Here is a 25,791-nt window from a genome sequence, read left to right as displayed (position 1 = left end):
TTAATGCAATCAGCAAACAAACGGGACTGGAAATGAACTTCACTAAAACAATGGTTATGACAAACAGTGAAAAAGAAGACATCATGGTGGACAATGAATCACTCACCTACACGGAACACTACATTTATCTTGGCAAACAGATAGGCTTTGCAAGAGACTTCAATGACTTGGAAATAGATAGAAGAATACAAAACACCTGGAAGAAATACTGGAGCCTAAAGGAAATATTTAAGAGCACTTTGCCAATAAATGTTAAAACAAGAGTCTTCACGTCGTGCCTACTGCCTTGTTTAACATACGCTTGCCAAACATGGAAAATGACCACAAATGTAAAGAGGAAACTAACATCTTGTCAAAGGGGTATAGAACGTAGCATGCTAAACATAAGAAAAATCCAAAAAATACGTCATACAAAAATACGGGAAATCACAAAAGCGATGGATGTAATACCCTATGCGCGAAAGCTGAAATGGAAGTGGGCGGGACACGTGGCACGCCTACAAGATAACAGATGGACTAGAAAAGTATCTTCCTGGAGGGGTCCTATAGGAAAACGTCGCAGGGCACGACCTCACACAAGGTGGGTAGACGACATCATCAAAATCGCTGGCCCTTCGTGGATGCAAGTGGCCCAAGACAGAGAGAGATGGAACCGTTTGGAGGAGGCCTATACCCAAACTGGGGTTCTTGCAACAGAACCGAACCATTAAAGAAGTATCACTTGATGTATTTATTTACTTTTGCAAGAAATAAAAGGCTTTTTTATTTTATTTTTTATTAATATAATAAGCTAGTTTAGATCCCTGAATCTAGACTTAGATTCAGTTCATAAAGCGCCAGCACGTCCGCGCGTGGGCGGTCTGCGCTTGAAATTGTCTTCAGCTTACTTATGAACAAAGGCCACAGAGGGTCTCCTTTTTAAAATGATGCTTTTATACACTTTAGTACAGTACTTTATGGAGTAAGAGCCCAGAGCCGCTAGACCTTCCTCATTTTCTCAAAGATTTTCTCAAACTTCGGGATAATGTGGAGTTCGTATCGAAGTTTAATGTCTGTATATTATTTACCTAGTTCGGCCCATCGGCCATTTTCTTGCTACGAGGTTTTTTGGAAGACGCTAAGTTTCCTTAAAATTTAATCGTGCTAAATGATCCTACCGACTGCGCCATGTAATATATAATATTTAATATCATTTGATTTTGTAATATATGATATTTGATATGATATGATATTTGCTATAATAAAAACTTCAGTTATATTCAGATTCAGATTCAGATGATTTATTTGCCATTACAAGTATAAATACATGCAAATATAGTAACAAACCATTAAGTACTTACATGCTAGGATTACTTATTCTATTCTGATGTACAAGATCATGAAGTTGTCCATTAAAATAATGAAATTATTACATATAATATCATGTTACAAGTTACAACTAAATAATTACAAAAAAGTCAATAAAGATTCATTAAGAGCATTAGCAAAATATTCATTAATTGAGTAGTACGGCCTATTAGTAAAATAATCCTTTAATTTTCTATTAAATATTCTGAAATTTGTGCAATCTTTGATGTCATTACTTAGTTTATTAAAAATTTTGATTGTCATGTTATTCAAGTAGACATCTTTATTTTATAAGTGCCATAGATAAAACAATACCACAGATATTCTTAATCTATTACAACAACTTAACAATGGGAGCTTTCACATATTAGGGACTTCATAAACAGTAATTATGATTGCACAGACAACCACGATATTTATAATCAACCCAATAGTATCTTATCACGGGACTTAATCGCGTGACACTTACGTTTATATTTTTGGCTCTTCGGACGTGACATTACGTCCGTGGTGACAAGCAGACTTCAACCAACAGTATTTTGTTAGTAAACCCTTTTTTTAACAAATAAATATTATAGGACATTCTTACACAGATTAACTGAGTCCCACGGTAAGCTCAAGAAGGGTTGTGTTGTGGGTACTCAGACAACGATATACATAACAAATACTTATATATACAGAAAACATCCATGACTCAGGAACTAATATCTGTGCTCAAATAAATGCCCTTACCGAGATTAGAACCCGCGCCCGCGGCTTAGCAGGCAGGGTCACTACGCGCGAGGCCAGACCGGTCGTTCAAACACAACACTTGTACTGCAGCTGCATTGCTGCAGCGAGCGGCGCTGCACTGAATTATTAAATACGTCTCCTTAGCTTAGCGTCCACTCATTTCTAACAAATCTCGCCTCTGTGTGCTGTGGAATATAGTTTATAATTACATTAACTTGGGTTTGGGTTATGACTGTGCAATTTTAACGAGTTTAAGCTGTACTTACGAGTAAAGTGCTTTGTTGGTTCAGGTTAGGAATAAATTGCAGCCAAGTGACGAATGCTTTTGTGTTTGTGTAATTTGTTAATGAGCCTATGGTCCACATAACGTGGGATAAGGGTAGGAGGAAGAGAAGAGTCTATGATCCAAGTACTTACATAAACGATTTCAAACCTACTTTTAAATGTTGCTTCGCTTATTCTACATGAGACCTATTCGTCTTTAATTACTAATTAGAGCGTTTTCACACTATCCAAAGATGTAAACGCTCTTCTCAGTTGTCATTTTATCTTAAGTATGTTGACATGATCTTGATCGTCGCTATATTGCGCTGATTTTTGCATTTGAAATGAAGTGAAAATCGAGCGTCAGATGCGCCAATTACTAAGTTATTCGTCAAGGCTCTATGAAAAATATTCAAAACTATGGTTATTAGTTATAAAGGCACTGGCCCCGTAGCCGAATAGCATTTCTCCGAAAACGAAAACGAAACGCCGCGAAAGATAGTCTGGCTATGTCGCGCCAATATGCAAGAACGATAGAGATAGACATATACTAGCGTTTCATTTCGTGAGCGTTTGTGCCATTCGTCTACGCACCCTGGTCCCACCAAAAGTGAGTCAGAGAATTGATTTTTTTTATACCACGTCGGTGGCAAACAGGTATACGGCCCGCCTGATGGAAAGCGGTCACCGTAACCTATGGACGCCTGCAACTCAAGGGGTGTCACGTGCGCGTTGCCGACCCATTAGAAACTTGTACACTCCTTTTTTGAAGAACCCCATACTGTAGTTCATCGGGCATACCTCGACAGGGAGCTCATTCCACAGCCGGAGCGTTCGTGGGAGGAAATTCCTCTGAAACCGCACGGTGCGCGACCATTTAGGTTGTAAGGTGTTATAAATCGCTTATTCTCTCTTTTATTTACACGACTGTCTTTTGTTTCTTACTATTGTACTCGCTTTTAGTGGGACCACTGCCTAACTTGCCTAAGTAACTAAAGTTTTGTTACTTGAACTTGACACGCTACCGAGTACCCCAAAGACTTAACCCCCTACATGGGATAACTATTTTAATAATTTTCTAAATACAATTTTTCTCAATTCCAGGGCTCAGCGGATTCAAACTATTCGCAACCTTCCTCGGAGCTGTCGCTGGACGAAGACAAGGAGGCTCTGCGCCGAGAGAAGGAAGCGCAGGCTCTCTCCCAGCTCGACAAGGCTCGGGTACGTCCTAAATACTACTAAAGTCTGTTCGAAATGAGAAAAGTCGTGGAATATATTGGATCTCATACATTTCACGACTCTTCTCTTTTCGAACAAACTCTACTACTACTCCTTCCTTGTCGTACCGGGCAAAGGAGTCATCCATCAACAATTATTGTCCGGATGATAGAATGCTCTGATGTGGCTCGCAAACCCAAACCTGGCAGGCAAGTATAGTCGCACGATAAATGATAAAACATCTGGCCGTCCCTATCGCACTTATAAATAGTCCATATCGCACTTACGATAGGGACGGCCAGATGTTTTATCATTTATCGTGCGACCATGCTTGCCTGCCTGGACGGTCTTGAAGATGCGGTCACACGTCGCACAGTGGAGCTGTCCAGACGAGTTGCTGATGTACGTGTAGGAAGGCTTAGGTCGCATCTTTCGAATATTTATAAATACTTGGATATTTTTCACGTCATGCTTTCAGTTTGGCTTGGTGAAAAGCGCGACGAAAACACAAATTCATGTACAGCCACCTAGGGGTTGTCGCATTGAATACTCCAATATCTATCTGGATAGTAAAGCTCCTTCTTATAATGACGACCACGGCGACAGCTTGACAAACTAACTTAAAAAGGTAAAGTCTGACAGCCGAGATATATGCCAGAAGCGTTGTAAATACCGTGTAGTCTGCTAATGGGTAGATTTTTTTGGAATTGGTTTTTGGCATACAGATCTTCGAGTTCGTTGTCTCAAATAACCGTATTTCAGCCGCCTGTCAGTCCGAACTTTTTTTCTCTTTTTGCAATCGCATAAAGTTAAACCTAGTTTACCGCATCTCAAATATAGCAAGCTTAATCTTTATCAGGACCGTCATAGATCCACCACTGCAATCAACTTTTGTGCGAAAAACGAGGAGTACCCAAACAGCAGATCTCACTCCATTAGGGTCAAATTGGCCGCCCACAAACACGCCGCTGGACCGGTATTGATTCAAGTAATTGGCTCCAAGCCAACACCATTCTCCGCCTGAAACAGCCTATAACGATACCATTGAAATAGTCAAATTACTTCGGAAACCTTATTGTCAGGAGATAAAGTCTATCTGTGGTGTGTTCAGCCTGTTAATACTTAGGTAATTCATTGTGGCCCACTGGGCTTTTAAAGCATTGCTGGACAGAGCGATAAAAAAAACGAATGGCCTTTGTTCATAGTTTGGCTCTTTTTGGACTATTGATTAGTGTTGTGTGCCAACAGTGTCTGTTGATATAAACTATGAAGGTTTGTAAATAAATGGGATCCGGCGTTTCTGGGTAATAAATTTACTAACTTGGCTAGACTTATTCTGTCTAGACAGACATCTCTTGATACGCTTTAATAAATCGCTTTAGTCCACCTTCTGGTATTAATTATACTTTACGGAAAATAACATCAGAAATTCTTAAATTTAACTTGTTATGTTTTGAAGTGAATTAAATGGTATCTTGTAGATAATGTGACAATATATATTTATTCTTTGTTAAAGCATTCTTAGAAAATAAATACGTTGGTTCCAGAAGAAGCTATACCACAAACCGTTCTCATAGTAATAGTAACAAAATCACCCGTCTATTCCTCACTATAATGTTTATCAAATTTTCATTGCGTTTTACATGTGACATTACGTCACCAGCAATTTTTACTTAAACCATCGTAGGCCACGTCTTTGCCTTTGGCTAGTCTGTGGCCAAGAGTAACCCCATTAATAAAAAAAAAAAGTAGATCTTACGGAATGAGTTCGGCGCTGCGTCCAACGGGGCAGGTAGCGGGGCGTCCAGCGAGGCGGGCGAGCGTGCGTCCACCCTATGCAGCGTTGACTCAGCACACTTGTATGAGATTCTATTATTTGACATGCACGCCACACGCCGCCCCGCTGTACGCCCAATATGAACGTTACACTTATGATAATCTGTCTGATTCCAGTCGAAGCCGGTCGCGTTCGCCGTGCGCACCAACGTGTCTTACGATGCCGCGGTGGACGACGACTCCCCCGTCCACGGCAGCGCCATCTCCTTCGAGGTGCGGGACTTTCTGCACATCAAGGTACGTACACCCATCTTATCTTATCTTACTTAAATCGTCGGGGTTCCTTACGGATACACTTCGACTTATCGGGATCTTGTGTGCAATTACCCCCTATGATCCTTCAGCTATTCAAGAGCTTCTCGGCCATCTCCATGTGTCTGTACATCTCGTTCTAACTTCAAGGATTTAGAAAAGCCAGCAGAGCTACATAAATTACGTTATTTTGCTTGCGAATGGGCAACAGGCAACAGGAGATTCAAATTATGACTGCATCTTGCATGACAATTGTTATCTAGCCGCTCCACCGTTCGGGAAGTGAGAATTATTTTCAAAGTAAAATCATAAATAATCATCCGTTTAATGCAAAAGCAATGAAACATTAAAAGTGGAAAAGAAAGAGAAGCTCGTGGATGATATCATAAAGTTTTCAATTAGTTCGACTATACATTTTGTTTTATATCACTCGTACAAGTCAAATTCAATAATAGATTCGCCAAAATAAAGACTCAAAAAATGTTTAAACGAGAGACCAATTTACAGACCTCTATACGATTAAAGATTTCATATAATGTAGTGCAAGTAGAAAATGATTTTCCCCTCACTAGCTCGGAAACACGTGTTTTGTCCTTTAATACCAGCGGGTAAAAACGTATTTTATCCACTAGTGGATAAAGTAATTTGACCTGAAATATAGTAAAATTTTCTGCTTTAAAACTGATAAAAGTGGATGTATTTTGTGATGAAGATGATTTACCACCTGTGGAATTACTGGAAGCAGTGATAAACGCGTTTTTTTGCGTTGTAATTTTTGCCTGTGTGGTGACGGGTTAAGAATTTCACCACCCCTTTCTTCCCGTGGGTGTCGTAGAAGGCGACTATGGGATATGGGTTAAATTGTGGTGTAGGCGAGAGGCTGGCAACCTGTCACTGCAATGCCACAGTTTCGTTTTCTTTTAACCCCTTATTTGCCAAGAGTGGCTCTGAAGCTTTAGTAGTTTCATGTGCTCTGCCTACCCCTTTATGGGATACAGGCGTGATTGTATGTATGTATGTATGTAATTTCTATAGTGAGGGGAAAAGTTTTGTGTTACACACGGGTGCAAATGTATTTTACTTCTCGTGTGTTGAAAAACTCGCCAAGATCAGGATTCTATTCTCGAACCACTCGCTTCGATCGTGGTTCAACTATACAATCCTTTCACTTGCTCGTTTTTCAATTCCACACTCGGCGTTAAACTTCAACTCTGCCCCCTTGTATAACAAATAACTATTGATTGCACATAACATATCATGCCTTTGTCTATCGTTCCTGAAAGCTTGTTAGACGATCGATTGACCCGCGTCCATTGTTATGGCAGAGGGCCGTGGCCGGTGATAATAGCAGACCACGAAATGCTGGGCAATTAGGGGACGTTTCACTTCACTTGTATTTCCCGTGTTCATATTGTGGTTACCTTTACAGAATACTTGTAATGAAATGAAATGAAATGAAATAAATGAAATGAAATGAAATATTTATTTTCCAAGTAGGCATATTACAATGCGCTTATGAACGTCAAATAAAACTACGCCGGCTCTAACCCTACGCCTCAGCCTCGAGAAGATTTCAGTCCCCCCTCAGTTGGAGGAGGGTATCCACTATGGGACCGGCAAGAAACTCGGCGGGCCACTTCTTTTCAAAACATTACATCTTATATTTAACATGCATTAAAAAAAAAACAAGATACAATTTAATAAGCAAAAGTATTCATAAAAAAAAATATTAACACAAGAAACTATACAAAGTACAAAGCTATTATGATTATTAATAAGAGATGTTAGAGATGTATAGAGTCTCTAAGTGTCAAAGTACATCTAAAAAAATTATACATGAAGAAAAAAACCGAATAACTAAAATAACTTTAGAGTTGTACAAGACTCTTGCTGTCTTAAGCAAAGGAAAAAAAAAATATATGTATACTTAATCTACTTTTTTCCTTGGAGATGTATATGGTCTCCAAGAGTCAGAAAGAAAAATAAACAAACAAGGACCGAACAGAGTGCCTCAACGTAATCTCATTCAAAATTAATGTTACATAGAATAGCATAGCCCCTATTAGCTGAAACAGACCGGTCTTCACAAACAGCACCCGTTCACGAATATGGCGCGCATGCCATCGCCTCCCTCAACCTTTATTCGGGAAGGTGGCGACCCGATCAACGACGTCACCGTAAGCAAAGACTTTTTAGCGAGCATGACATGTTCAAGCTGTCCGGGCTGTATTAAATATTCCAATAATAAGTGAATACGGTATACCTAGATGTAAGACACAACATTCCGTGCTTGTATGTTACATAGTTTAAATTGACTTAATTGAAAACAAGATCTTGGGAGATGTAAAAGGTCCCCACAGTCAATTATAATTAATGGGATATAATAAAAAATAAAAATTTGGAGGTGTAAAGGTTCTCCAAGTGTCAAAAAAACTAGAAATAGAAAAAAAAATGCGTATGAAATACAAATTTCACGTCAAGAGACTGTTAAGCTAGCAATCTCCAACTAATTCTACAGAATACATAACTAGTATGTACTCAACAAGTCAATATATATATATACCAAATTATAATTATACAATAATAAGGATCAATAATTTAAACAGCCAGTAGCAACAGCGCCTTAAGCATGACACAATGTCTCCCCGGGACACTGCTAGCAAAACTATGACAGATTTTGAGCCTGGATAGTCGGCCATGGTGTAGTATCTCCCAGGTAATCATCAATTTTGTAGTACCCCTTTTTGAGAAGTGCACTTTTTATGTACTTCTTGAATGAAGTAAAGGGCAGATCCCATGCCTCTAAGGGTACCTTATTATAAAATGTTACACAGTTTCCCAGGAACGATTTCTTCACTTTCTGTAGACGAAACTTGGAAACCGCTAGCTTATGTTTGTTCCGTGTATTATAACTATGAATATCTGACAGTTTCTTAAAGGACTCTATATTCTTATGAGTATACATTATCACATCTAGTATGTATTGTGAAGCTACTGTAAGGATGTCTATCTCCTTAAAGCGTTCCTTCAGTGAGTCACGTGACGCCATGTTGTAGATAGATCGTATTGCCCGTTTCTGGAGAACGAAGATGGTTTGAATATCTGCTGCTTTTCCCCAGGCCAATATGCCGTAAGACATAACACTATGAAAGTAACTGAAATAAACTAGGCGAGCTGTCTCCACATCAGTTAATTGCCTAATTCTCCTTACGGCATACGCGGCAGAGCTCAACCTTTTTGCTAGGGCAGATATATGAGGACCCCATTGCAGATTGCAATCTAAAGTAAGACCAAGAAAGAGCGTATTCTCGACAAGGTCCAGGTTTTCGCCATTCAGCGTGATGGTAGTATCTGTCTTCCTTACATTGGGTAAAGAGAATTTAACACATTTCGTCTTCTTGGCATTAAGGAGCAAGTTATTTGCTGTAAACCATTCTAGTACCTCCTTCAAAGTTTCATTCACATGGCTATAGTCACTCAGTTGCCTATCAACTTTGAAGATTAGTGAAGTATCATCAGCAAATAAGACTATCTCACATTTGTTCTTTACAAGACATGGCAAATCATTTATATACACAAGGAAAAGAAAAGGTCCCAGAATAGAACCCTGTGGTACTCCAAGCTTTACAGTTGTACCGTTAGATTCAGTACCATTTACAACCACTTTCTGGGTTCTTTCGTTTAAGTAAGATTCAACAAGCTGTAAAGCTTTAGAGGATAGACCGTAGTGCTTCAGCTTGTGTAGTAGTGTGTCGTGCTCCACACAATCGAAAGCTTTGGAGAGATCGCAGAAAATACCGATAGCATCTAACGAGAGTTCCCAGGCATCGTATATGTGCTTGATTAGCACAGAGGCAGCATCTGTCGTCGAACGACCTCGTGTAAAACCAAATTGCTGATGCTGAAGTAATCCATTCGTGTTAAAATGTCGAAGCAACTGGTTCAATATAATTTTCTCAAACACTTTGCTGAGAACGGGAAGTATGGAAATTGGTCTAAAATTTCCAAGGTCATCCTTGCTGCCTGATTTAAACAGAGGAATAACCTTACTATACTTCATCAGATTGGGAAACACACATTCCCTAACACAAGCGTTAAACACATCGGCTAGATAAGGTGCCACGACGTCAATAATTGAATACACGACTTTCACAGATATCCCCCAAATGTCCTCACTGTTTTTAACTTTTAAGGACTTGAAAGTTTTAATAATCTCTTCGGGGTCAGTAAATTGGAAATATAATTCCATGCTGCATTTCTTAACATTGTAATTGTCCAAGTAGAGACCTGCCTTAACTACAGAGGAGTTTAAATTCCGTGTAGTATCAGTGGCTATGTTGGTGAAAAAGTGTTGAAAGGCGCCAGCAACATCGTCGTCTGCAGACAATACTTGGTCTTGAACTTTTAGTGTGTAATGGCCATCACGGGGTTTCGTCTTCCCGGTTTCAGCGTTTATCATATTCCAGGTAGCTTTTATTTTATTGTCTGCCGACCTGACCTTCTTGCTCACTCACTTTTGAATACCTCCTTACATATTCAGTAAAATTTTCATCATGGTTAAAATTCCTCATTTCATACAGGTCATACAATCTCTTCCTGCTTCTGTGGATACCGACGGTGGCCCAGTCACTAAACTTTGACTTCAATTGGCCTTGCTGTACAGTCTTCGTCTTAAAAATATTCTTGTGGACGTCGTGGATGACACTCGACAGTTCCCCGTATAATGTATCAGGATCTTGCTTGCTTATACCTGTCAAAGTAGGTACCTGCGATATAATAGATTCTCTAAACTTATCCATTCGGCTAGCAGTGATAGGCCTATACGTAATCGCTTGCTGTTGTTTTACAATGTTGACTTGGAAATAAGCTTTCTGACCACAGTGATCAGAGCTGAAACAACTAAAGACATCTTTCTTTTCAACTTCACAATTACAGAATATATTATCCAAACAAGTCGCCGTACTGGCTGTAATTCTTGTGGGCTCGTGGAAAAGCGGAAACAAGTCAAAAGACTGAAAAAGATTTAAGAATCTAACTGTGTGTCCATGCGTGGGATCTAGTATATTAACATTAAAGTCCCCACAAATTATTATCTTCTTACTGCTAACAAACACTCGTCTCAACGCATCTTCCATCACAGACTCAAAAACGCTAAAATCCGCCGAAGGTGGTCTGTAGACGCACATTATAATGTGATCCTCCAATTCTATACATGATATTTCTATAGTTCGCTCAGTAGAAAGTTTAACTATGTCATTTCTTTCTTTACATTTAAATTTATTTTTTACTATAATCAATGATCCCCCATGAATGGCGGACTTTCTACTGAACGAGCTAATTATGTCATAATTACAGATATTAAATACTAATAATTCATATTCTTTGAGCCAGTGCTCCGTAACGCACATGACATCAATATCTTGTGATTCTAAGAAAAGAACCACCTCTAACTCTTTGCTGGAGAAGCCCTGTAGGTTTTGGTGAACTAACCTAAGCTCACGGGGCCTCTCCGCTGTCTCAGCCGTCAGTTTAAATGCTGTGGGCGGCCCGCGGGGGAGGCTGCGCACGCGCCGGCGCTCGCCGCGCGGCCGGCACCGTTGCCACTGGCCGAAATGTCAAAAAACCCCGGTTCTACGTTGTAAGCTAGTAATTTTGCTGTCGTCACTTTACAATTCCGTGGTACATTCAAATAATTATCTCTTAGTCTAAAACGGTAATTATTTTATGTTACACAGGGCTGAAAATGACGATAATTTGTCCTTTGTTTTAAATGACATTTCTTAAGACCAACTCAACAACTTAAGATCAACTGAACCTTAACCAAATTTAATAGTTTCGGCCTTGATAAAGAAGATTTGATTTAATCTTACTACCTACGTTGTCTTACATCCATGAAACAGCCGTTCTGAAAATCTTTAATCTGTGCCATGGTCCTGCATATACATATAATCCATTTTTGATTATTAATTTTTCGGTTTCAAATGATAAACATTTGTTATTTCCGTAGCGTAGCGCATACGATATCTAATAATTATCACTATCGTTTGTGAATTCGCCTACGGCACAAAGAAGCATGACTGCGTTTTGCGTTTGTCGTCAACGATCGCCATTCGGCTTTAGATATTTTCTAACATTTCACTTTTTTCTTATTCCAGGAGAAGTACGATAACAACTGGTGGATCGGGCGTCTCGTGAAAGAGGGCTGCGACATCGGCTTCATCCCGTCGCCGGTGAAGCTGGAGACGGTGCGCGCCGGGCTGCCGCGCGGCCGCTACCCGCGCCCCGCCTCGGCCGCCAACCTCGCGCCCGACGCCAGCAGAGGTAGCACCCCTCCCACGCCCGGTACGTTCACTGGTGCTGGATGGTCTGGGCTGCCGGCTCCCCGGAATGTTTGCTCAAGTTTTACCTAAGCCCCGTTTGGATGAAGCAAGAATTTGCATGCGATTTTCGTTCCGTTTCGGTTTTAGTCCATGAACCATGCGAATTCTTGAGATGTCTAAATGGGGCTTAAAATTTTTCGAAATCGGGTTGAATTTTTCCTCCAAAGATCAGTTCGATCTTTTCGTTTTGAAGCTACTGCGCTAAATATTTTAAAAACATGACAAATCTTATTTCCTGTTATTGTATCTAAAATAATTTGTCAAGAAGACATGTCAGAAATTTTAAACTAGGGGCATGAAATTGAGGATTGAAAGAGACTTGAGCAAATTACTGATAGTTGTGTTACTATCGATGGGGTTCCGGCAGGAGGTTCGACCGTCCACGGACCGCTTTTATCATGCGCCGGACAAAATGAGACTACGATCTAGTCCTGTGTAGCTAATGTTGCAAGCAAGCATGCACTAATTTAAATTGAACATGGTGAATTTGCTTCCAAACAATCCAGACTAGTAATTGTTTAAAGGTACAAATGATCAAATGGACATTCGAATAGCACTTCCACACACAGTGATGCGAAGTAAGCTTAAGTGGCATATACCTATAATATATTATGTTTTACTGGGTCCTCTCATTTAAGTCATTTATTTTAAGATATGAATTGAGAAGCAAATTAACTGTATGATCTGAATAATCTTGTATATAATATAGTTACAAAAGCTCACTTTTGTCTGGTGCGTTACGTACAACGCAGTTGTTTGTATCTTCTTAACTGATCGTCTGGCTCTTTCTAATATCTATTCTAATGATGATTATTAATATATTTCCTTTAACAAAACTAGCAGTAACCTTACTAATAGAAAAGCTAGGCGATCGTGTATGTGTAGTCGTGATTCGGTGTAATTGGCTGTCATGTGAATATTGACTAAAGAAAATTCTTTAACCTAAATTGCAAGTGGCATTCCTTCTTCTAAAATGTTGGGTTCTGTTACATCTTCTTCTGTATTCTTTAGATTTATATTTGTATTGTATTATTAACTTTTCTGATATAGATTATCCCTGTACCTATTAGTTCTCTATCTAGACATCCAATGTCACTTGTGGTTCAGTAGCGAATCAAAATTCTCCTCTATGTATAGACCTGTAATTATATAAATATTAATAATTATGTATGGAATGTATAACTGCTTTGTACTACCATTTCATCTCACAACCCATAACGACTCGGGTGGGAATTGAGAGGATTTCCTGAGTGTGCCACTTTACACGACACCCATAGTGACTCGACGGAAGGCAATTAACCAACCCTTAATAATTTACCCTGATTTGTAAATAATACGGTATCTAAGCAACCTAAACTGCATGATTCTGCTATAGAAACAAATATTGTTAGTGATAAAACGTTTTTTGACAACGCGTTTGTCCCTAAAGTGGGTAAGAGTTAACATTAGAAATACCCTGTTACAATCTATGTAAAGTAATTAATATAAAAATCTTACGATTTACATATTTTTTTTTCTGAAATGTAAACAATCCTTGGTGCTTTTCATTTTTTGCCAAAGTGGTAAAATGATTTAGTATTAATTATATTTTCTTTTTTTTTTTGGTTCATGATGAGTTTTGTTGGGTTTGTCTTTTCGCTCGCGTCGGGTGTCTTGTGAGGCGGCGAGCGCAGCACTCACTCTTACCATGTTTTCAGATGCCACTTCCTTCGACCGAGGTAAGCTCACTCCACCCATTACCTGAACACCAGGAAATGTTGCCAATTCTCCACCAGCCCTCTTGATTTCGCCTTCTTATTTATTATCTTTATTTGTATTCATGTTTTCTTTATTAATTATGTTTATATTATTAATAATTATTTTATCTTGCGTGCCATCCTCATTCCATTTTCCTGTGTATCTACTGATATAAATATGATAATATTTTACCCTTACTTTCTTACAGTATGTTGGACTTCGAATAATTATATGTTGATGATTTTTTTTCAGTATCTTTGTTATAATCATTACCATTATTTTCTAAGTAGATGTTTGTTCTAAGTAGGTAGGTGTTATGTTTATGTATGTACTTACATATAATGATGATTTATTTTAAAATAGTATCTAACTAAGATTGTATTAAAAACAAGTAAGCCTTTCTCTTTCTTAAGTCTGTAACAAATCATAATGTACTCGTATTGTTTATTATATGAAACAGAACGTGTATAGAAATGGAAAATATCCTTCCATATCTTACAAACTTTAAGCATAGGTATATTTTTATGACTATTTACAATTCGCACGTGCCTATCAACGGCAGCAGAATCTTTTTACATGACCAACTCTTTAGAAAGTGGTATATTGTGAACTTTTAGATAGTTTTCAAATCAACTTACCCGAAAATTTAAATTGTAGCTGCAACACTATAAATACAAAATGTTGTTCATACCAGATTACAGACAAACAGAAACTATCAAGCCACTGGTTTATGAACACTGCCTCTAGCATTTATAATATAGACAAGGGTCAGCACACACACACACGCTAACAAGCAGGCGTCCACAGGCGAGGACTCGGACTCGGCGGGCCGCGGGCGCGGCGGCGGCGCCGGCGCGCTCCCCGCCAACAAGGAGAAGCGGAAACCCTTCTTCAAGAAGCAGGAGGCGTGCACGCCGTACGACGTGGTGCCCTCCATGCGGCCCGTCGTGCTCGTCGGGCCCTCGCTCAAGGGCTACGAGGTCACGGACATGATGCAGAAAGCGCTCTTTGACTTCTTGAAGAGGAGGTTCGAGGGCAGGTGAGCTCGATGATGATTTTAATGATGAGCTAGATCTGGCACTGGCACTTTTTGAAATATCCGTCGAAGACGTAGCTACTGTGTATTAAACGGATTATTCTTTGTACAATTTCTAAAGGTGAATTTAGTTAAATTTAACCCCAGAAACTTTCAACCTTCAAAAGGCATTGCTCCATGCTCGAATGGGAGTTGAAATTCTTACATATGATGCGTCCAATCTATTAAACTTTTCCCAAAATATTCCTGAAATTGAACATGATTCCTATTTTACTTTCAGGTTGTTGTGTGGTTTTAGATGTGATTTTGAAAATGATTAGACTGTTCTAATAGTTCTGTTAGCCATAGATAGTTTTAGTAGAATTAAAAATTTAGATACTTCAAAACCAGCTTTTAGATTTAAACATAGTGTTTCGCTAGCTCCTTCCGTAGTGAAACCTAGCCGATTGGTAAAGTAGACAAAACTAGTCAAATCGGCCAAAACGTAAGCGAAATTAACGTTGCAGGATAATAATAACTCGAGTGATGGCCGACATATCCCTAGCGAAGCGGTCGCTCCTCAACAACCCGTCGAAACGCGCGATCATGGAGCGCTCCAACTCGCGCTCCTCGTGCCTTGCCGAAGTCCAGGTAATCATTGTCTTGATGTTCCAGGATCATCATCACGCGGGTGTCAGCGGACATTTCGCTGGCAAAACGCTCCTTATTGAATAACCCGCCAAAGAAACCGATCATGGACAGGTCAAATTCGAGATCGAATTGTTTAGCCGAGGTTCAGGTGCGCCTGATTGTGCTATGTACTCATCGTAGACGCTAGTATGATGCGAGCGACCTGTACTCTGCGGTGGATGCCTTTTTACCCGTGCTTACACACTTATATTACGCACTTCCGCGAAACACATTTCACGATCCCTACAATCAAAAATCTGCAGGCGAACTCGTTCTTTTACCCATCAATACATCAAACAAACGCTATTCATGGGTAAAATAGATAAAAAGGAGATAAAACAGATCAAATCTTGCTCAAAACAATTAACAGAAAACCATTAAGTAACCGATTGGAACTTTAAAAAGCGCGAGTAAAGAGGCCACCTAAAAGTACAGACGCGGTAATGCTTGGGTTGAAAATGCATTGACTCACAACACATTCCTAACAATACTGCCTGATTGTTTACTTTCCGCATGTCACTCGTTCATCGCGGTAACCACACTGATGCGAATCCGCACATCACATTGATGTGTGAGAGGGACATCGTTGTGCACGCATATAGCGGTATCCCCCTCGCTCTCCAGAGCGGCATGCGGATCTGTATCCAATGGAAATACCACATATGTCGTAGATAGGGTTCATGGTCCAAATGATCATTTCGCTAACACATTTAACAGGATCTTTTAAATGCTTTTCATTTAAATAATAACTAAACACAGCATCATTATAAAATAATTCATAAAAAACGTAAATGAAGTTTATTTAAATAACACACTCTCGTCATCAAGCTTGCAGTTGCCGAGAAAATTTTGTTTTGCAGCAGTTGAAACTTTTACATTTGCTACTTTGATCACTAACATTTAAACTAACCACTAACTTCAATATTTACAATCCTAAGTTGAGGTTTAATTTAACAACTTCATTCTGAAAGTCCAAAGGGAGTAGAATTGGCATGGAGAATAGGAATACTTGATCAAATAAAAAAAATATATATATATCCATGGGTTCAAATGTAAAATAATATCATAAATGACTGTTATATCCTATCACGATTGTTATTTATTTATCGTATGGCTTACAAGTTGTTCTCTACTTAAATTTTTAAAAAACTAGACAAGATATTCAACGGCATTTATCGAAAGTGTCTTAAGATCAGCCCTTTTCCGCTAAACTTGATTGTGGGGCACTCGAAGACTATATGGTGCACCGTCTGATCTGGTCCGATTGTGAGACCACATAAGGCATCCCTGACTAAGTATAACCACCCTGTTCCATTGAAATGTCTCCTTGTAAAGGTGGTGAAATGGTGCCCTTGGCCAGAATATGTAGCAGTACTACGTGCACCTCAGTGGACTGTTCTGTTCCCCAAAGAATAATGATATGAATGTTCTATTCTCCTTTAGTATTTTTTTCCTCTTAGCACAAAGGGCCTGCGAAGTCAGACTGCAAATTACCTATCAGCTGCCTAGGTGATAAAAATACAACCACTCAGAAATGGGATTTAAATAGAGTTCCGAGCGAATGTCTCCCCGGCCCAAGATTCCACTTTAAAATAAGAATTTCGAGCGAATGCTTTACCCGGCCCAAGATTCCATTGTCCAACCCAAGACAAGACTATAGGCATGACCTTGGTCCGTGTAGAGCTGCTAACTGCTGGTGTTCCAGGCGGAGATCGAGAGGATATTCGACCTGGCCCGGGGCTGCAGCTGGTGGTGCTGGACTGCGACACCATCAACCACCCTCGCAGCTCGCCAAGACCTCACTCGCGCCCACCATAGTGTACCTGAAGATCTCTAGCCCTAAGGTAATTAATAGTTGCTGTTGTTAGATTAAACGACTAAACGTTGTAGCGTTCTAGCATTGCTGCCTCGGAGATTGCTGCTTTATGTTTACCAATAGGTACAACCGAAGAAAAAAATGAGAGGAAATTCAGTCATGAGTCAACGGGGTCGAGGGTGGCTCTGATTGTCAGGAATGTCAGGTGATGTTGAATGTTGCGCTACGCTGCATGATACTCGTAGTGTTAAATAGGGCCAAATCCCAAGTAACCAACATTATACTTAGTATCATAAGACCCGATATCGATATGGACTTTTAATAAAAAGAACCATTAAAACATTCAAGGATTATACTGACGAAACTAACTTGCCTTCAACGATGCAGGATTTTAATTTCCATACATTCGCACCGTAATTAATGAATCCCAAAATTACATGCTCAAAAAAAAATCCTTCGATAGCTTCAAGTGGACATTATTTTCATAGTACTACAACCACAGAACTAGATTTAGAAGAAACAAGTTCGTCTATTTGTATAGCGCCCGAGCGTGTCAGATTTTGTATTGAAGTTGTTCAAGTAACAACCTGTGATTTTAAATATGTCTCAGGCCCTAGAGTGTTCATAATTTTTGTGTTGTTGCAATTAAACATCACGTAACGAGGCATTTTTCATGTTTTAGTTGACTTAAACAACAGAAATTGACGCCCGAAAGCGGCAAGCTGCGATTAAAGACGGACAACTCAGTGGATTTTACTGAGTTCATTTGACACGCTAAATTGATACGTTTGCTTGATCTGTGGTATATATGACATCAGTGGCTACAGCCGTAACAAAGCCGCTACAATATTTATCTAATAACCATATTAAAACCTAGTCTCAACCTACTTCCAGGTGTTACAACGGTTAATCAAGTCCCGAGGGAAAGGCCAAAGCAAGAGTCTCTCCGTGCAAATGGTGGCCGCGGAGAAGCTGTCGCAGTGCCCTCCGGACATGTTCGACGTCATTCTAGACGAGAACCAGCTGGAGGACGCGTGCGAACACATAGCGGACTATTTAGAGGTAACACCTAACACTACAATGAAGGGAAATCTGTGAGGGATAGAGCAAGTGAATAACTTTTTTACTGGCGTCCAAATATGTTTGACGTTATTCTGGTTGAAGAGGGTGGAGAACGCGTGTGAAAAGTGAACATACAGCGGATTATTTGGAGCTAAAATCCTATTCCAATTTAACGATGACGGAAGCATCGACCGTGACGTGAAAAATAGAATAAATGCGGGATGGATGAAATGGCGACAGGTCTCAGGGACAACATGCGATCGACGGATGCCCCTTAAACTTAAGGGGAAAATCTACAAGACGATTGTGAGGCCTGTTGTATTGTATGGATCTGAATGCTGGGCGACAAAGGTGGAGGATGAAAGGAGAGTGCACGTAGCGGAAATGAGAATGTTGAGATGGATGTGTGGAGTGACCAGAATGGATCGGATCAGGAATGAGTATATTAGGGGAAGTTTGAAAGTTGCGCCTATAACGGAAAAGATGAGGAGTGGCAGGTTGGCGTGGTTCGGTCATGTAATGAGGAGGGATGAATGTCATATAGGCAAAAGAATGTTGGAGATGAAGGTTGATGGATGGAGAGGGAGGGGTAAACCCAAACAACGCTGGATGGATTGTGTGAAAGAGGATATGAGGAAGAAAGATGTGAGTGTTGAGATGACGAAAGATAGAGGAGAATGGAAGAGGAAGACGTGTTGTACCGACCCCACATAACGTGGGATAAGGGTAGGAGGAAGAAGAAGTTTATGTCAGACGTGTGTGATTGTAACGCTCCAGAGCGTTGATATGTGGTTGATATTTTCTGTGTGCGTAGCCGAATGCACAAACGCTCACGAAACGCTCAAGATAATATCTCTTTCGTAGCTATGTTAGTACTCTATCGCTCTTGCGTATTTACGCGACAGAGCCAGACTATCTTTCGTGGCGTTTCGCGTCTCAGAAATTCCATTCGGATAAGGGGTCTGCTCTTCTTGTTTTCATTTTACACGATATACCTAATCACATATTTTTAATTTTACGGATTTTGATAAGTTTGTACTAGGTAATTCAAGTGATTGCTCTCTATTAACACCTATGACATATAATTTTCCAGGCGTACTGGCGCGCGACGCACCCCACGGAGTCCCCGCAGTCGGGAGTGCCGCGGCCGCTGCCGCACGCCATCCACCCCTCGCACCCCTCGCACACCTCCTCTCACGCGCAACCTGGTGAGTGCCACACCCTGGCCAGCACTGGCGGGGGGCCACAAACATTAAGGCCCGACATTAACTTCAGACCTAGAGGGATAAACTACCAACAAAATCCAAGACACAATTGCGAAAAATTTCGATTGCTTATTTCTTATTAGAGTATGTGCGGAGAGAGAATCACGAGTCTAAAAGCTTTTGAAACTGACACCATGATGCTGCTTTAACCTTCGCATTTCTGCGACGCGAAACGAAAACGAAACGTCGCGAAAGGTAGTCTGGCTCTGTCGCGCCAATATGCAAGAGCGATAGAGATAGATATCTATTACGAGCGTTTCGTTTCGTGAGCGTTTGTGCCATTCGGCTACGGGGCCAGATGTGAATTGATCTATGCATTTTTCGCGATGAAATAGTAATTGATATATTTTTAGTAATTGATTTGTCTTGTATCTTGTTGTTTCTTGACATAACCAGGTATCCCTCCTTCGACTTGCAGTCGACTTGGTTTTAGACACAGTATTTGTTCTAATATTGATGTTGTTCGTCGAGCTTTAATAATTCTCATGCACTTATTACTTAAGCATTACATTTATTAGAAGACAAACGTGCTGACAAAGATGCAAAACCTGAATATTATATGTCTAACTTTACTGCATCGGTCTAAACTACTTCATAGTTGAATTTGTCGGTGACAGTATTTTGAATCGATACTTTACTGGTTAATAAAGTGATCGGTATACATATTATGAGTAGGTACACGTAAATTACTAATGATATTTACTTTCTGTCAATATGCACAGGTTAATATGTAAATAGTACAACATGATCAACCTGCTTAATAACTAAGGTCATTTTATACTATTCCTCAACATTCGATTTTACTTCTTTTTTTATTCCATGTTGGAAATACTAATGTATAAATTTCATTTTTTTTACAAAAACTAACACTAACCATGCATATTTTCTACCTCACGGTTTTAGCCTTAGAGCATTCAGACGAAAGTCGCCTTTGAGAGCTGTTCTATCAAAAAATTCGGCCGATGGGCATTATACTATACAGCGTCTGTATTCATTACGGGCAAATATTTTAATAACGATTAGTATCGGACCTAAGGAGCCTAACTACATGTTTTTTTTTTTAATAAATGTTTTTTTTTTTCATACATAATAATTCAGCACGCAATGTATTATGTCCACATCAATTAGGGTTAAATTGTGGCGTAGGCGAGAGGCTGGCAACCTGTCACTGCAATGTCACAGTTTCGTTTTCTTTCAACCCCTTATTTGCCAAGAGTGGCACTGAAGCTTTAGTAGTTTCATGTGTTCTGCCTACCCCTTTATGGGATACAGGCGTGATTGTATGTATGTATCAATTAGCGTACCTAGCTAAACGCCATTATGACATAACATTTATGTCATGTTAAATTAAGTTGGACGGCGCACATAGCTGCTTGGTCAGATTGAAAAAAATAATTACTCTTAATTAATAACACTTTTAAACAAAATGGTTATCCTATACCAAAGACATATGTAACTCCGTATAGACGAATAAAGTCTAAGAAAAAAACGTACCTCAAAGGCCTAGAAAAAAGGTACGGTGGTCCAGATGGTGCTATTTGACATATGGGTATTTGACATTTTAACACATATCAAGCTAACAATATGGGCCAAATTGTCAAAACTGACGTTCAAAAGTTTTAAGCTTGTGTCGAGAGATGGCAATCTATGCACTGTGATTACACATTTTACTTTGACAGTAACTCTCTATAAAACTCGATACTCTTTGCCTATACAATTCGTATAATGAGATACTACTTATAACTTGATACATTATTCGCCCGTATGGAATCCACACGCTGTATAATGTATGGAATGGTCTGACATGTATGGCTTCATGCTAACGTTTCTTAACCTCTAACAACGTGTGCGTGTGTGTGTGTGTGTGTAACCGTGTGTTCCTCTGTTGATCCCCCCGCGCACCCCGGCGGACACCGCGAGCGGGCCGACTCCTACAGCTATGACCGGGACCGAGGTAACTACTAGCCGCACGTAGCTCTTAGTAGATCTGTTGGCTTGGAGACTAACTGGTAGAAGTAACAATGTAGGTCATTTGACAAGTTGTCAGTACTTAGCCTCTGAAAGTACCGTAAAACCTCGTCTCTGCACCTAAAAGACCTAACGTTGCCTGACTTTGATAAATGCTGAAATTATTTCCTAGTTTATAGTAGGCAAAAACTACTAGTTTAATTTCGTTAATTTTGTTTACCCTCCACTAAAATTAAGCTGTAATTTCAGCTTTTACAAAGCCAGGCAAAATTAGGTACACTAAAAGGTGACAAGATAGGGTTTTACGGCAAGTAATGTAGCACCGCACTTTATTAGACCCAATTATCAACATGATGTATTCAACAATACATTATTTGGTGGGTACTGCGCATTCTAAATATACTTAATTATAGCGCACGATTCAATGTTAGGTGCATGAGGTACCTTGTAGTTAGATATGTAGTTTAACTCTATTTATCAAGTATAAATATGATTATCAATAGCTCCACCTTAAAATTATATATAACTATATATAAGATATCATTGAGACAATGCACTAGGCGAATGTACGACGATTTTTGAACTATCTCGACTGTCTGAAATAGTATGCCTTTGTATGATTTGCATCAAAATTTAAATTTTCAAATGTTGAAAATATTCGTGCATAGGTTCGCCTTGTGATATTGCTCATGATATTCATAAAGGCGTCGGATGTCACTGTATTTGTCCTCAGGCCTCATGTAATTGGATTGATTTATTAAAATCGTCTTATAACATGGATGGAAATATTATAACAATTAACTGATCGACTAAGCCAGGTTGATATTTCCAAATACGGTGATACCCTAATGGTTGTATCTATCAATTATTACGTGATACTATGTCTAAATTAAACTGAATATATTACGGCAGTAGAATGTACATCTTGGAAGCGATGTTGTACCCCTAAGTGTTCTAATTTGTATGCGTCCTATTTCCGTGTCAATTATAGCTAATCCCACAGCCCTAGCACCGCCCCTCACCCACTGACCTGTTCATTTCAGTACAAGCGTCAGGCCAGGCGCACTAACGAGCTGAAGACATTATTCCAGTATATTATATAGCAGCAGCCACACAGGTTCCGAACTCTTTCTAGCGGCATAACCCGCTTCACTAGCATTGAGGGTGCCGCTTACTAACTGTGCTTAGGTTTTATCTAATAGATGTATGGTCAGCTTCACGCAAAGGTGTTTGTGCCCCACCATGGTAAGGAAGGTAAGGCCGCACTTACGACATGGTCGAGGGTGATCTTTGATGCAGCTTACTGTACCTCGACTTGTATTCAGAGATCGATATCGATAGACAATCACAACATGAACATGGTTTCCGCAATAAATTACGTACAAAGATCAGTCAGGTGATTCACTTTGTGTGATCTTACAAATATCCAAGTTTAACAATCCTTTGTTATACCCACCCCTAAAACATACTGATTTGTTTGATGTTATGGCATTCTGTGCCTTTGATATACATACTAAACTGCTAGCCTTTCTTGCTATTTTTCCTGGTTGCAACGTAGGTTACTTCCAAATTAGCGTCCTCTCTTACGACTTTCTAGAACCGCTATGAAAACTTATACATATCACATCCAATAAGCCACCATCATAACGCATCACCTGAGTGATCTTACGAAACCATTGAGTATACTTACTGCGTGAAATTCAATTAGAGTTGATGTCGATCTCTGCAGTTTATTGTCGTGATCTATTAGCGACACCAGATGGACCGACGTATAACACTGGTCATCGTTAGGGCTTGCTTGACGCTTGCTTGTCCACAGCCGCGCCGACGCCGCCGCCGTGCGCGGAGTACGTGCTGCCGTGCCCCGGCAAGGTGCGCACCTCGGGCGCCATCGTGCAGATGTCCCTCAGTCTAGTGTCGTAGCGCCGTAAGTGCGCGTGCCCCGTGCCCCGTGCCCCCGCGTGACAAGCCCGTGTGTTTGCAGTGTGCTGAATTTCATTGTGGGCTGAGACGTTTTCTTATCTTATTGTTTGGAATTTGTCACTTGAATCTACATCCTAAGCAAATTCCTTTTGACACCTATATAATAAATATTCACCCGTGCGATCAAGTTTATGGAATGTTGACATCGTGGTAACGAGTGAAATTAAAATGTCCTACAAAAACAACTTTTTTCATTATCTTTACTCATTTGGCATGGATAAGCCAAGATTGTCACGTATTATGTGTTCATTTCTAAGGGAGAGGTTGAAGCATGCGTCCTGTTAAAAAAGTTTTTCCCGTTTGGATTGGAGAACTGTATGCCACGAAGAAAGTTCCTTTATGTGTTTAATACATATGTATCTATTCACGTTGCCTTGTTTGATGACATAGTAGCCAAAGACTTTCAGGTGATGAAAAATAAGAAAACGTCTCCGCTGGCGGGCTCCTCGCATCAACATCGGCTCCCGTCACTCCTTAATGCCAGCTCTTTTTCCAGGTGGAAGGTCTCGACAGCCGCGGCCGGAGCGGCTCGAGGAGGAGTACTACCCGCGAGACCCCCGCGACCCGCGGGACGTGCGGGACCTGCGGGACCCGAGGGACATGCGGGACCTGAGGGACCCGAGAGACGCTCGGGACCCCAGAGACCCGCGCGAGCGGTACGCGCGCTACGGGCGCGGGGAGGGCAGGGAGGCCCGCGACCCGCGGGACTACGAGGGCTACGCCGCGGAGGGCTACGGGCGGGAGGCGTACGGGCACGACTACACGCGCGACGCGTACGCGCGCGAGGAGTACGAGCGCGGCTACGGGCGGGAGTACGCGCGCGAGGAGCGCGGACGGCGGGAGCGGGAGGGCGAGGAGTACGGGCCGTCGCGGCGCGCGCTGAACGCCGTGTAGCGCGCGCGCGGCGGCCCGGCCGCGCCGCCGCCGCCGCCGCTGGAGTGTCCGTCGCCGCTGTCGCCGCCGCTGTCGCCGGAGTGAGTGGTGCTTGTGAACGGTTGTTTTGCAGACCCGCCGCCCGCCGCCGGTCCGCGGCCGGGTCTAGTTTCCGCGTTGTTCTGATTCGCTGAGCTTTAGGCACGCTTGCGCGGAGGCCGAGGACTGTGCGCGCGGCAGTAGGCCGGTGACGCTGTCGCACTCGAAGTACGGAGCTCGCGTGGAATGTATAAATTTTACATAAAACATAATTTTAGTACCGATTAGATATTATCCATTTCCCATTTTTTGAACATACATACTCTGTAATTATATTGCATCGTCTGTACTTCATTGTTGCAATCATTTGTAAATAAAATACTTTATATCGAACGGACGTTTTCTTTGATTCGGGGATTCGGGGTAAAATAAAAGCAAAATTTTATGAAAAACTTGCGTTTTATTACAGGCGTTGAAATTCGACAGGCGGCAGCCGTTCTCATAAATAAATTAAACATTACAATACATAACAGGAAAATAACTCTAATTTCATATATTCTCGCTTGCCTCTTTGGTGTCTACTAGCTAATAATTATATTAGTTAATATTTACAAGATAATTTACACTAAGCCCGATTCAAATATTGTCCGAATTTTGGTAACGATAGAAGATATATTCGCTTTACCGAGGTGAAATACTACAAGACTAGAAAATAAATTGTTACACACTATTTTTACATAATCCAATACATTTAAGTGAAGACGGGAAAGATACGTATTTCACCTCACCGATTAACAGTTTCTATTGCATTGTCAACACAGTTTAGTATTCCATTAATCAAAGCCATACGTCTTTGGTTTCACTCCTAGAAACGTCCTGAGGTAAATTTATTTACACTTCACACGAAAAGTCTTATGTACACTCGCACAGTTCACTCGGGGAGTCATATGTAGAGATAGTCGTTTTTCGTTTCTTTACAGTAGCTGATGCTAGGGAACTTGTAGACGGGGCTGTACCTCCTGTTGTCGCTGTCTGACTCTAAGGAGAGCGCGGAGAGGGCGCGTGAGGGCTCGTCGTCGGGCTGCTCGGGCGGGGCGAGGGGGACGGGGAGGGGGAGGGCCAGCGCGCGCGGCGGGAGCGGCGGCGCGCGCGGGTTGCGCCGCACGCGGAAGTGGCAGTCGCTGTCCGCGGGCCACGCTCGCTGCACCAGCAGGGGTAGGTCGTCGGGGTGTAGTTTGCGCTCATACTCTTGTGAGGGACATACCTGGAAATTCAAAAATAAACATGCTTTAATGGTGTCTCAAAATTATTAGT

General features: G+C 40.8%; 2 protein-coding genes across 3 annotated transcripts in view; one reads left to right on the top strand and one right to left on the bottom strand.

Annotated features, from left to right (window-relative positions):
• Positions 1-24,870, top strand: part of LOC125226879 (voltage-dependent L-type calcium channel subunit beta-4) — a 202,160-nt gene extending 177,290 nt beyond the window's left edge. Inside the window, 12 exon segments of the mRNA XM_048131038.1 lie at positions 3,448-3,564; positions 5,515-5,634; positions 11,805-11,991; positions 14,574-14,805; positions 15,309-15,432; positions 17,177-17,207; positions 17,210-17,251; positions 17,254-17,315; positions 18,182-18,349; positions 19,443-19,557; positions 21,503-21,568; positions 24,062-24,870. Of these exon segments, the coding sequence (XP_047986995.1) occupies positions 3,448-3,564; positions 5,515-5,634; positions 11,805-11,991; positions 14,574-14,805; positions 15,309-15,432; positions 17,177-17,207; positions 17,210-17,251; positions 17,254-17,315; positions 18,182-18,349; positions 19,443-19,557; positions 21,503-21,568; positions 24,062-24,459 (1,662 nt within the window). The 3' untranslated portion in view covers positions 24,460-24,870.
• Positions 24,871-24,917: 47 nt separating this feature from the next.
• LOC125226881 overlaps positions 24,918-25,791 on the bottom strand; it is a 128,161-nt gene continuing 127,287 nt past the window's right edge. For both annotated transcript variants that reach the window (XM_048131039.1, XM_048131041.1), the window contains one exon: positions 24,918-25,741. In XM_048131039.1, the coding sequence (XP_047986996.1) occupies positions 25,421-25,741 (321 nt within the window). In that variant the 3' untranslated portion in view covers positions 24,918-25,420. The remainder of the gene's footprint in view (positions 25,742-25,791) is intronic.

The sequence above is a fragment of the Leguminivora glycinivorella genome, chromosome 6 (assembly GCF_023078275.1).
Source record: "Leguminivora glycinivorella isolate SPB_JAAS2020 chromosome 6, LegGlyc_1.1, whole genome shotgun sequence".
NCBI classification, from domain to species: domain Eukaryota; kingdom Metazoa; phylum Arthropoda; class Insecta; order Lepidoptera; family Tortricidae; genus Leguminivora; species Leguminivora glycinivorella.
The sequence above is the reverse complement of the archived record's forward strand: the minus strand, read 5'-3'. Positions and strand labels throughout refer to the sequence as shown.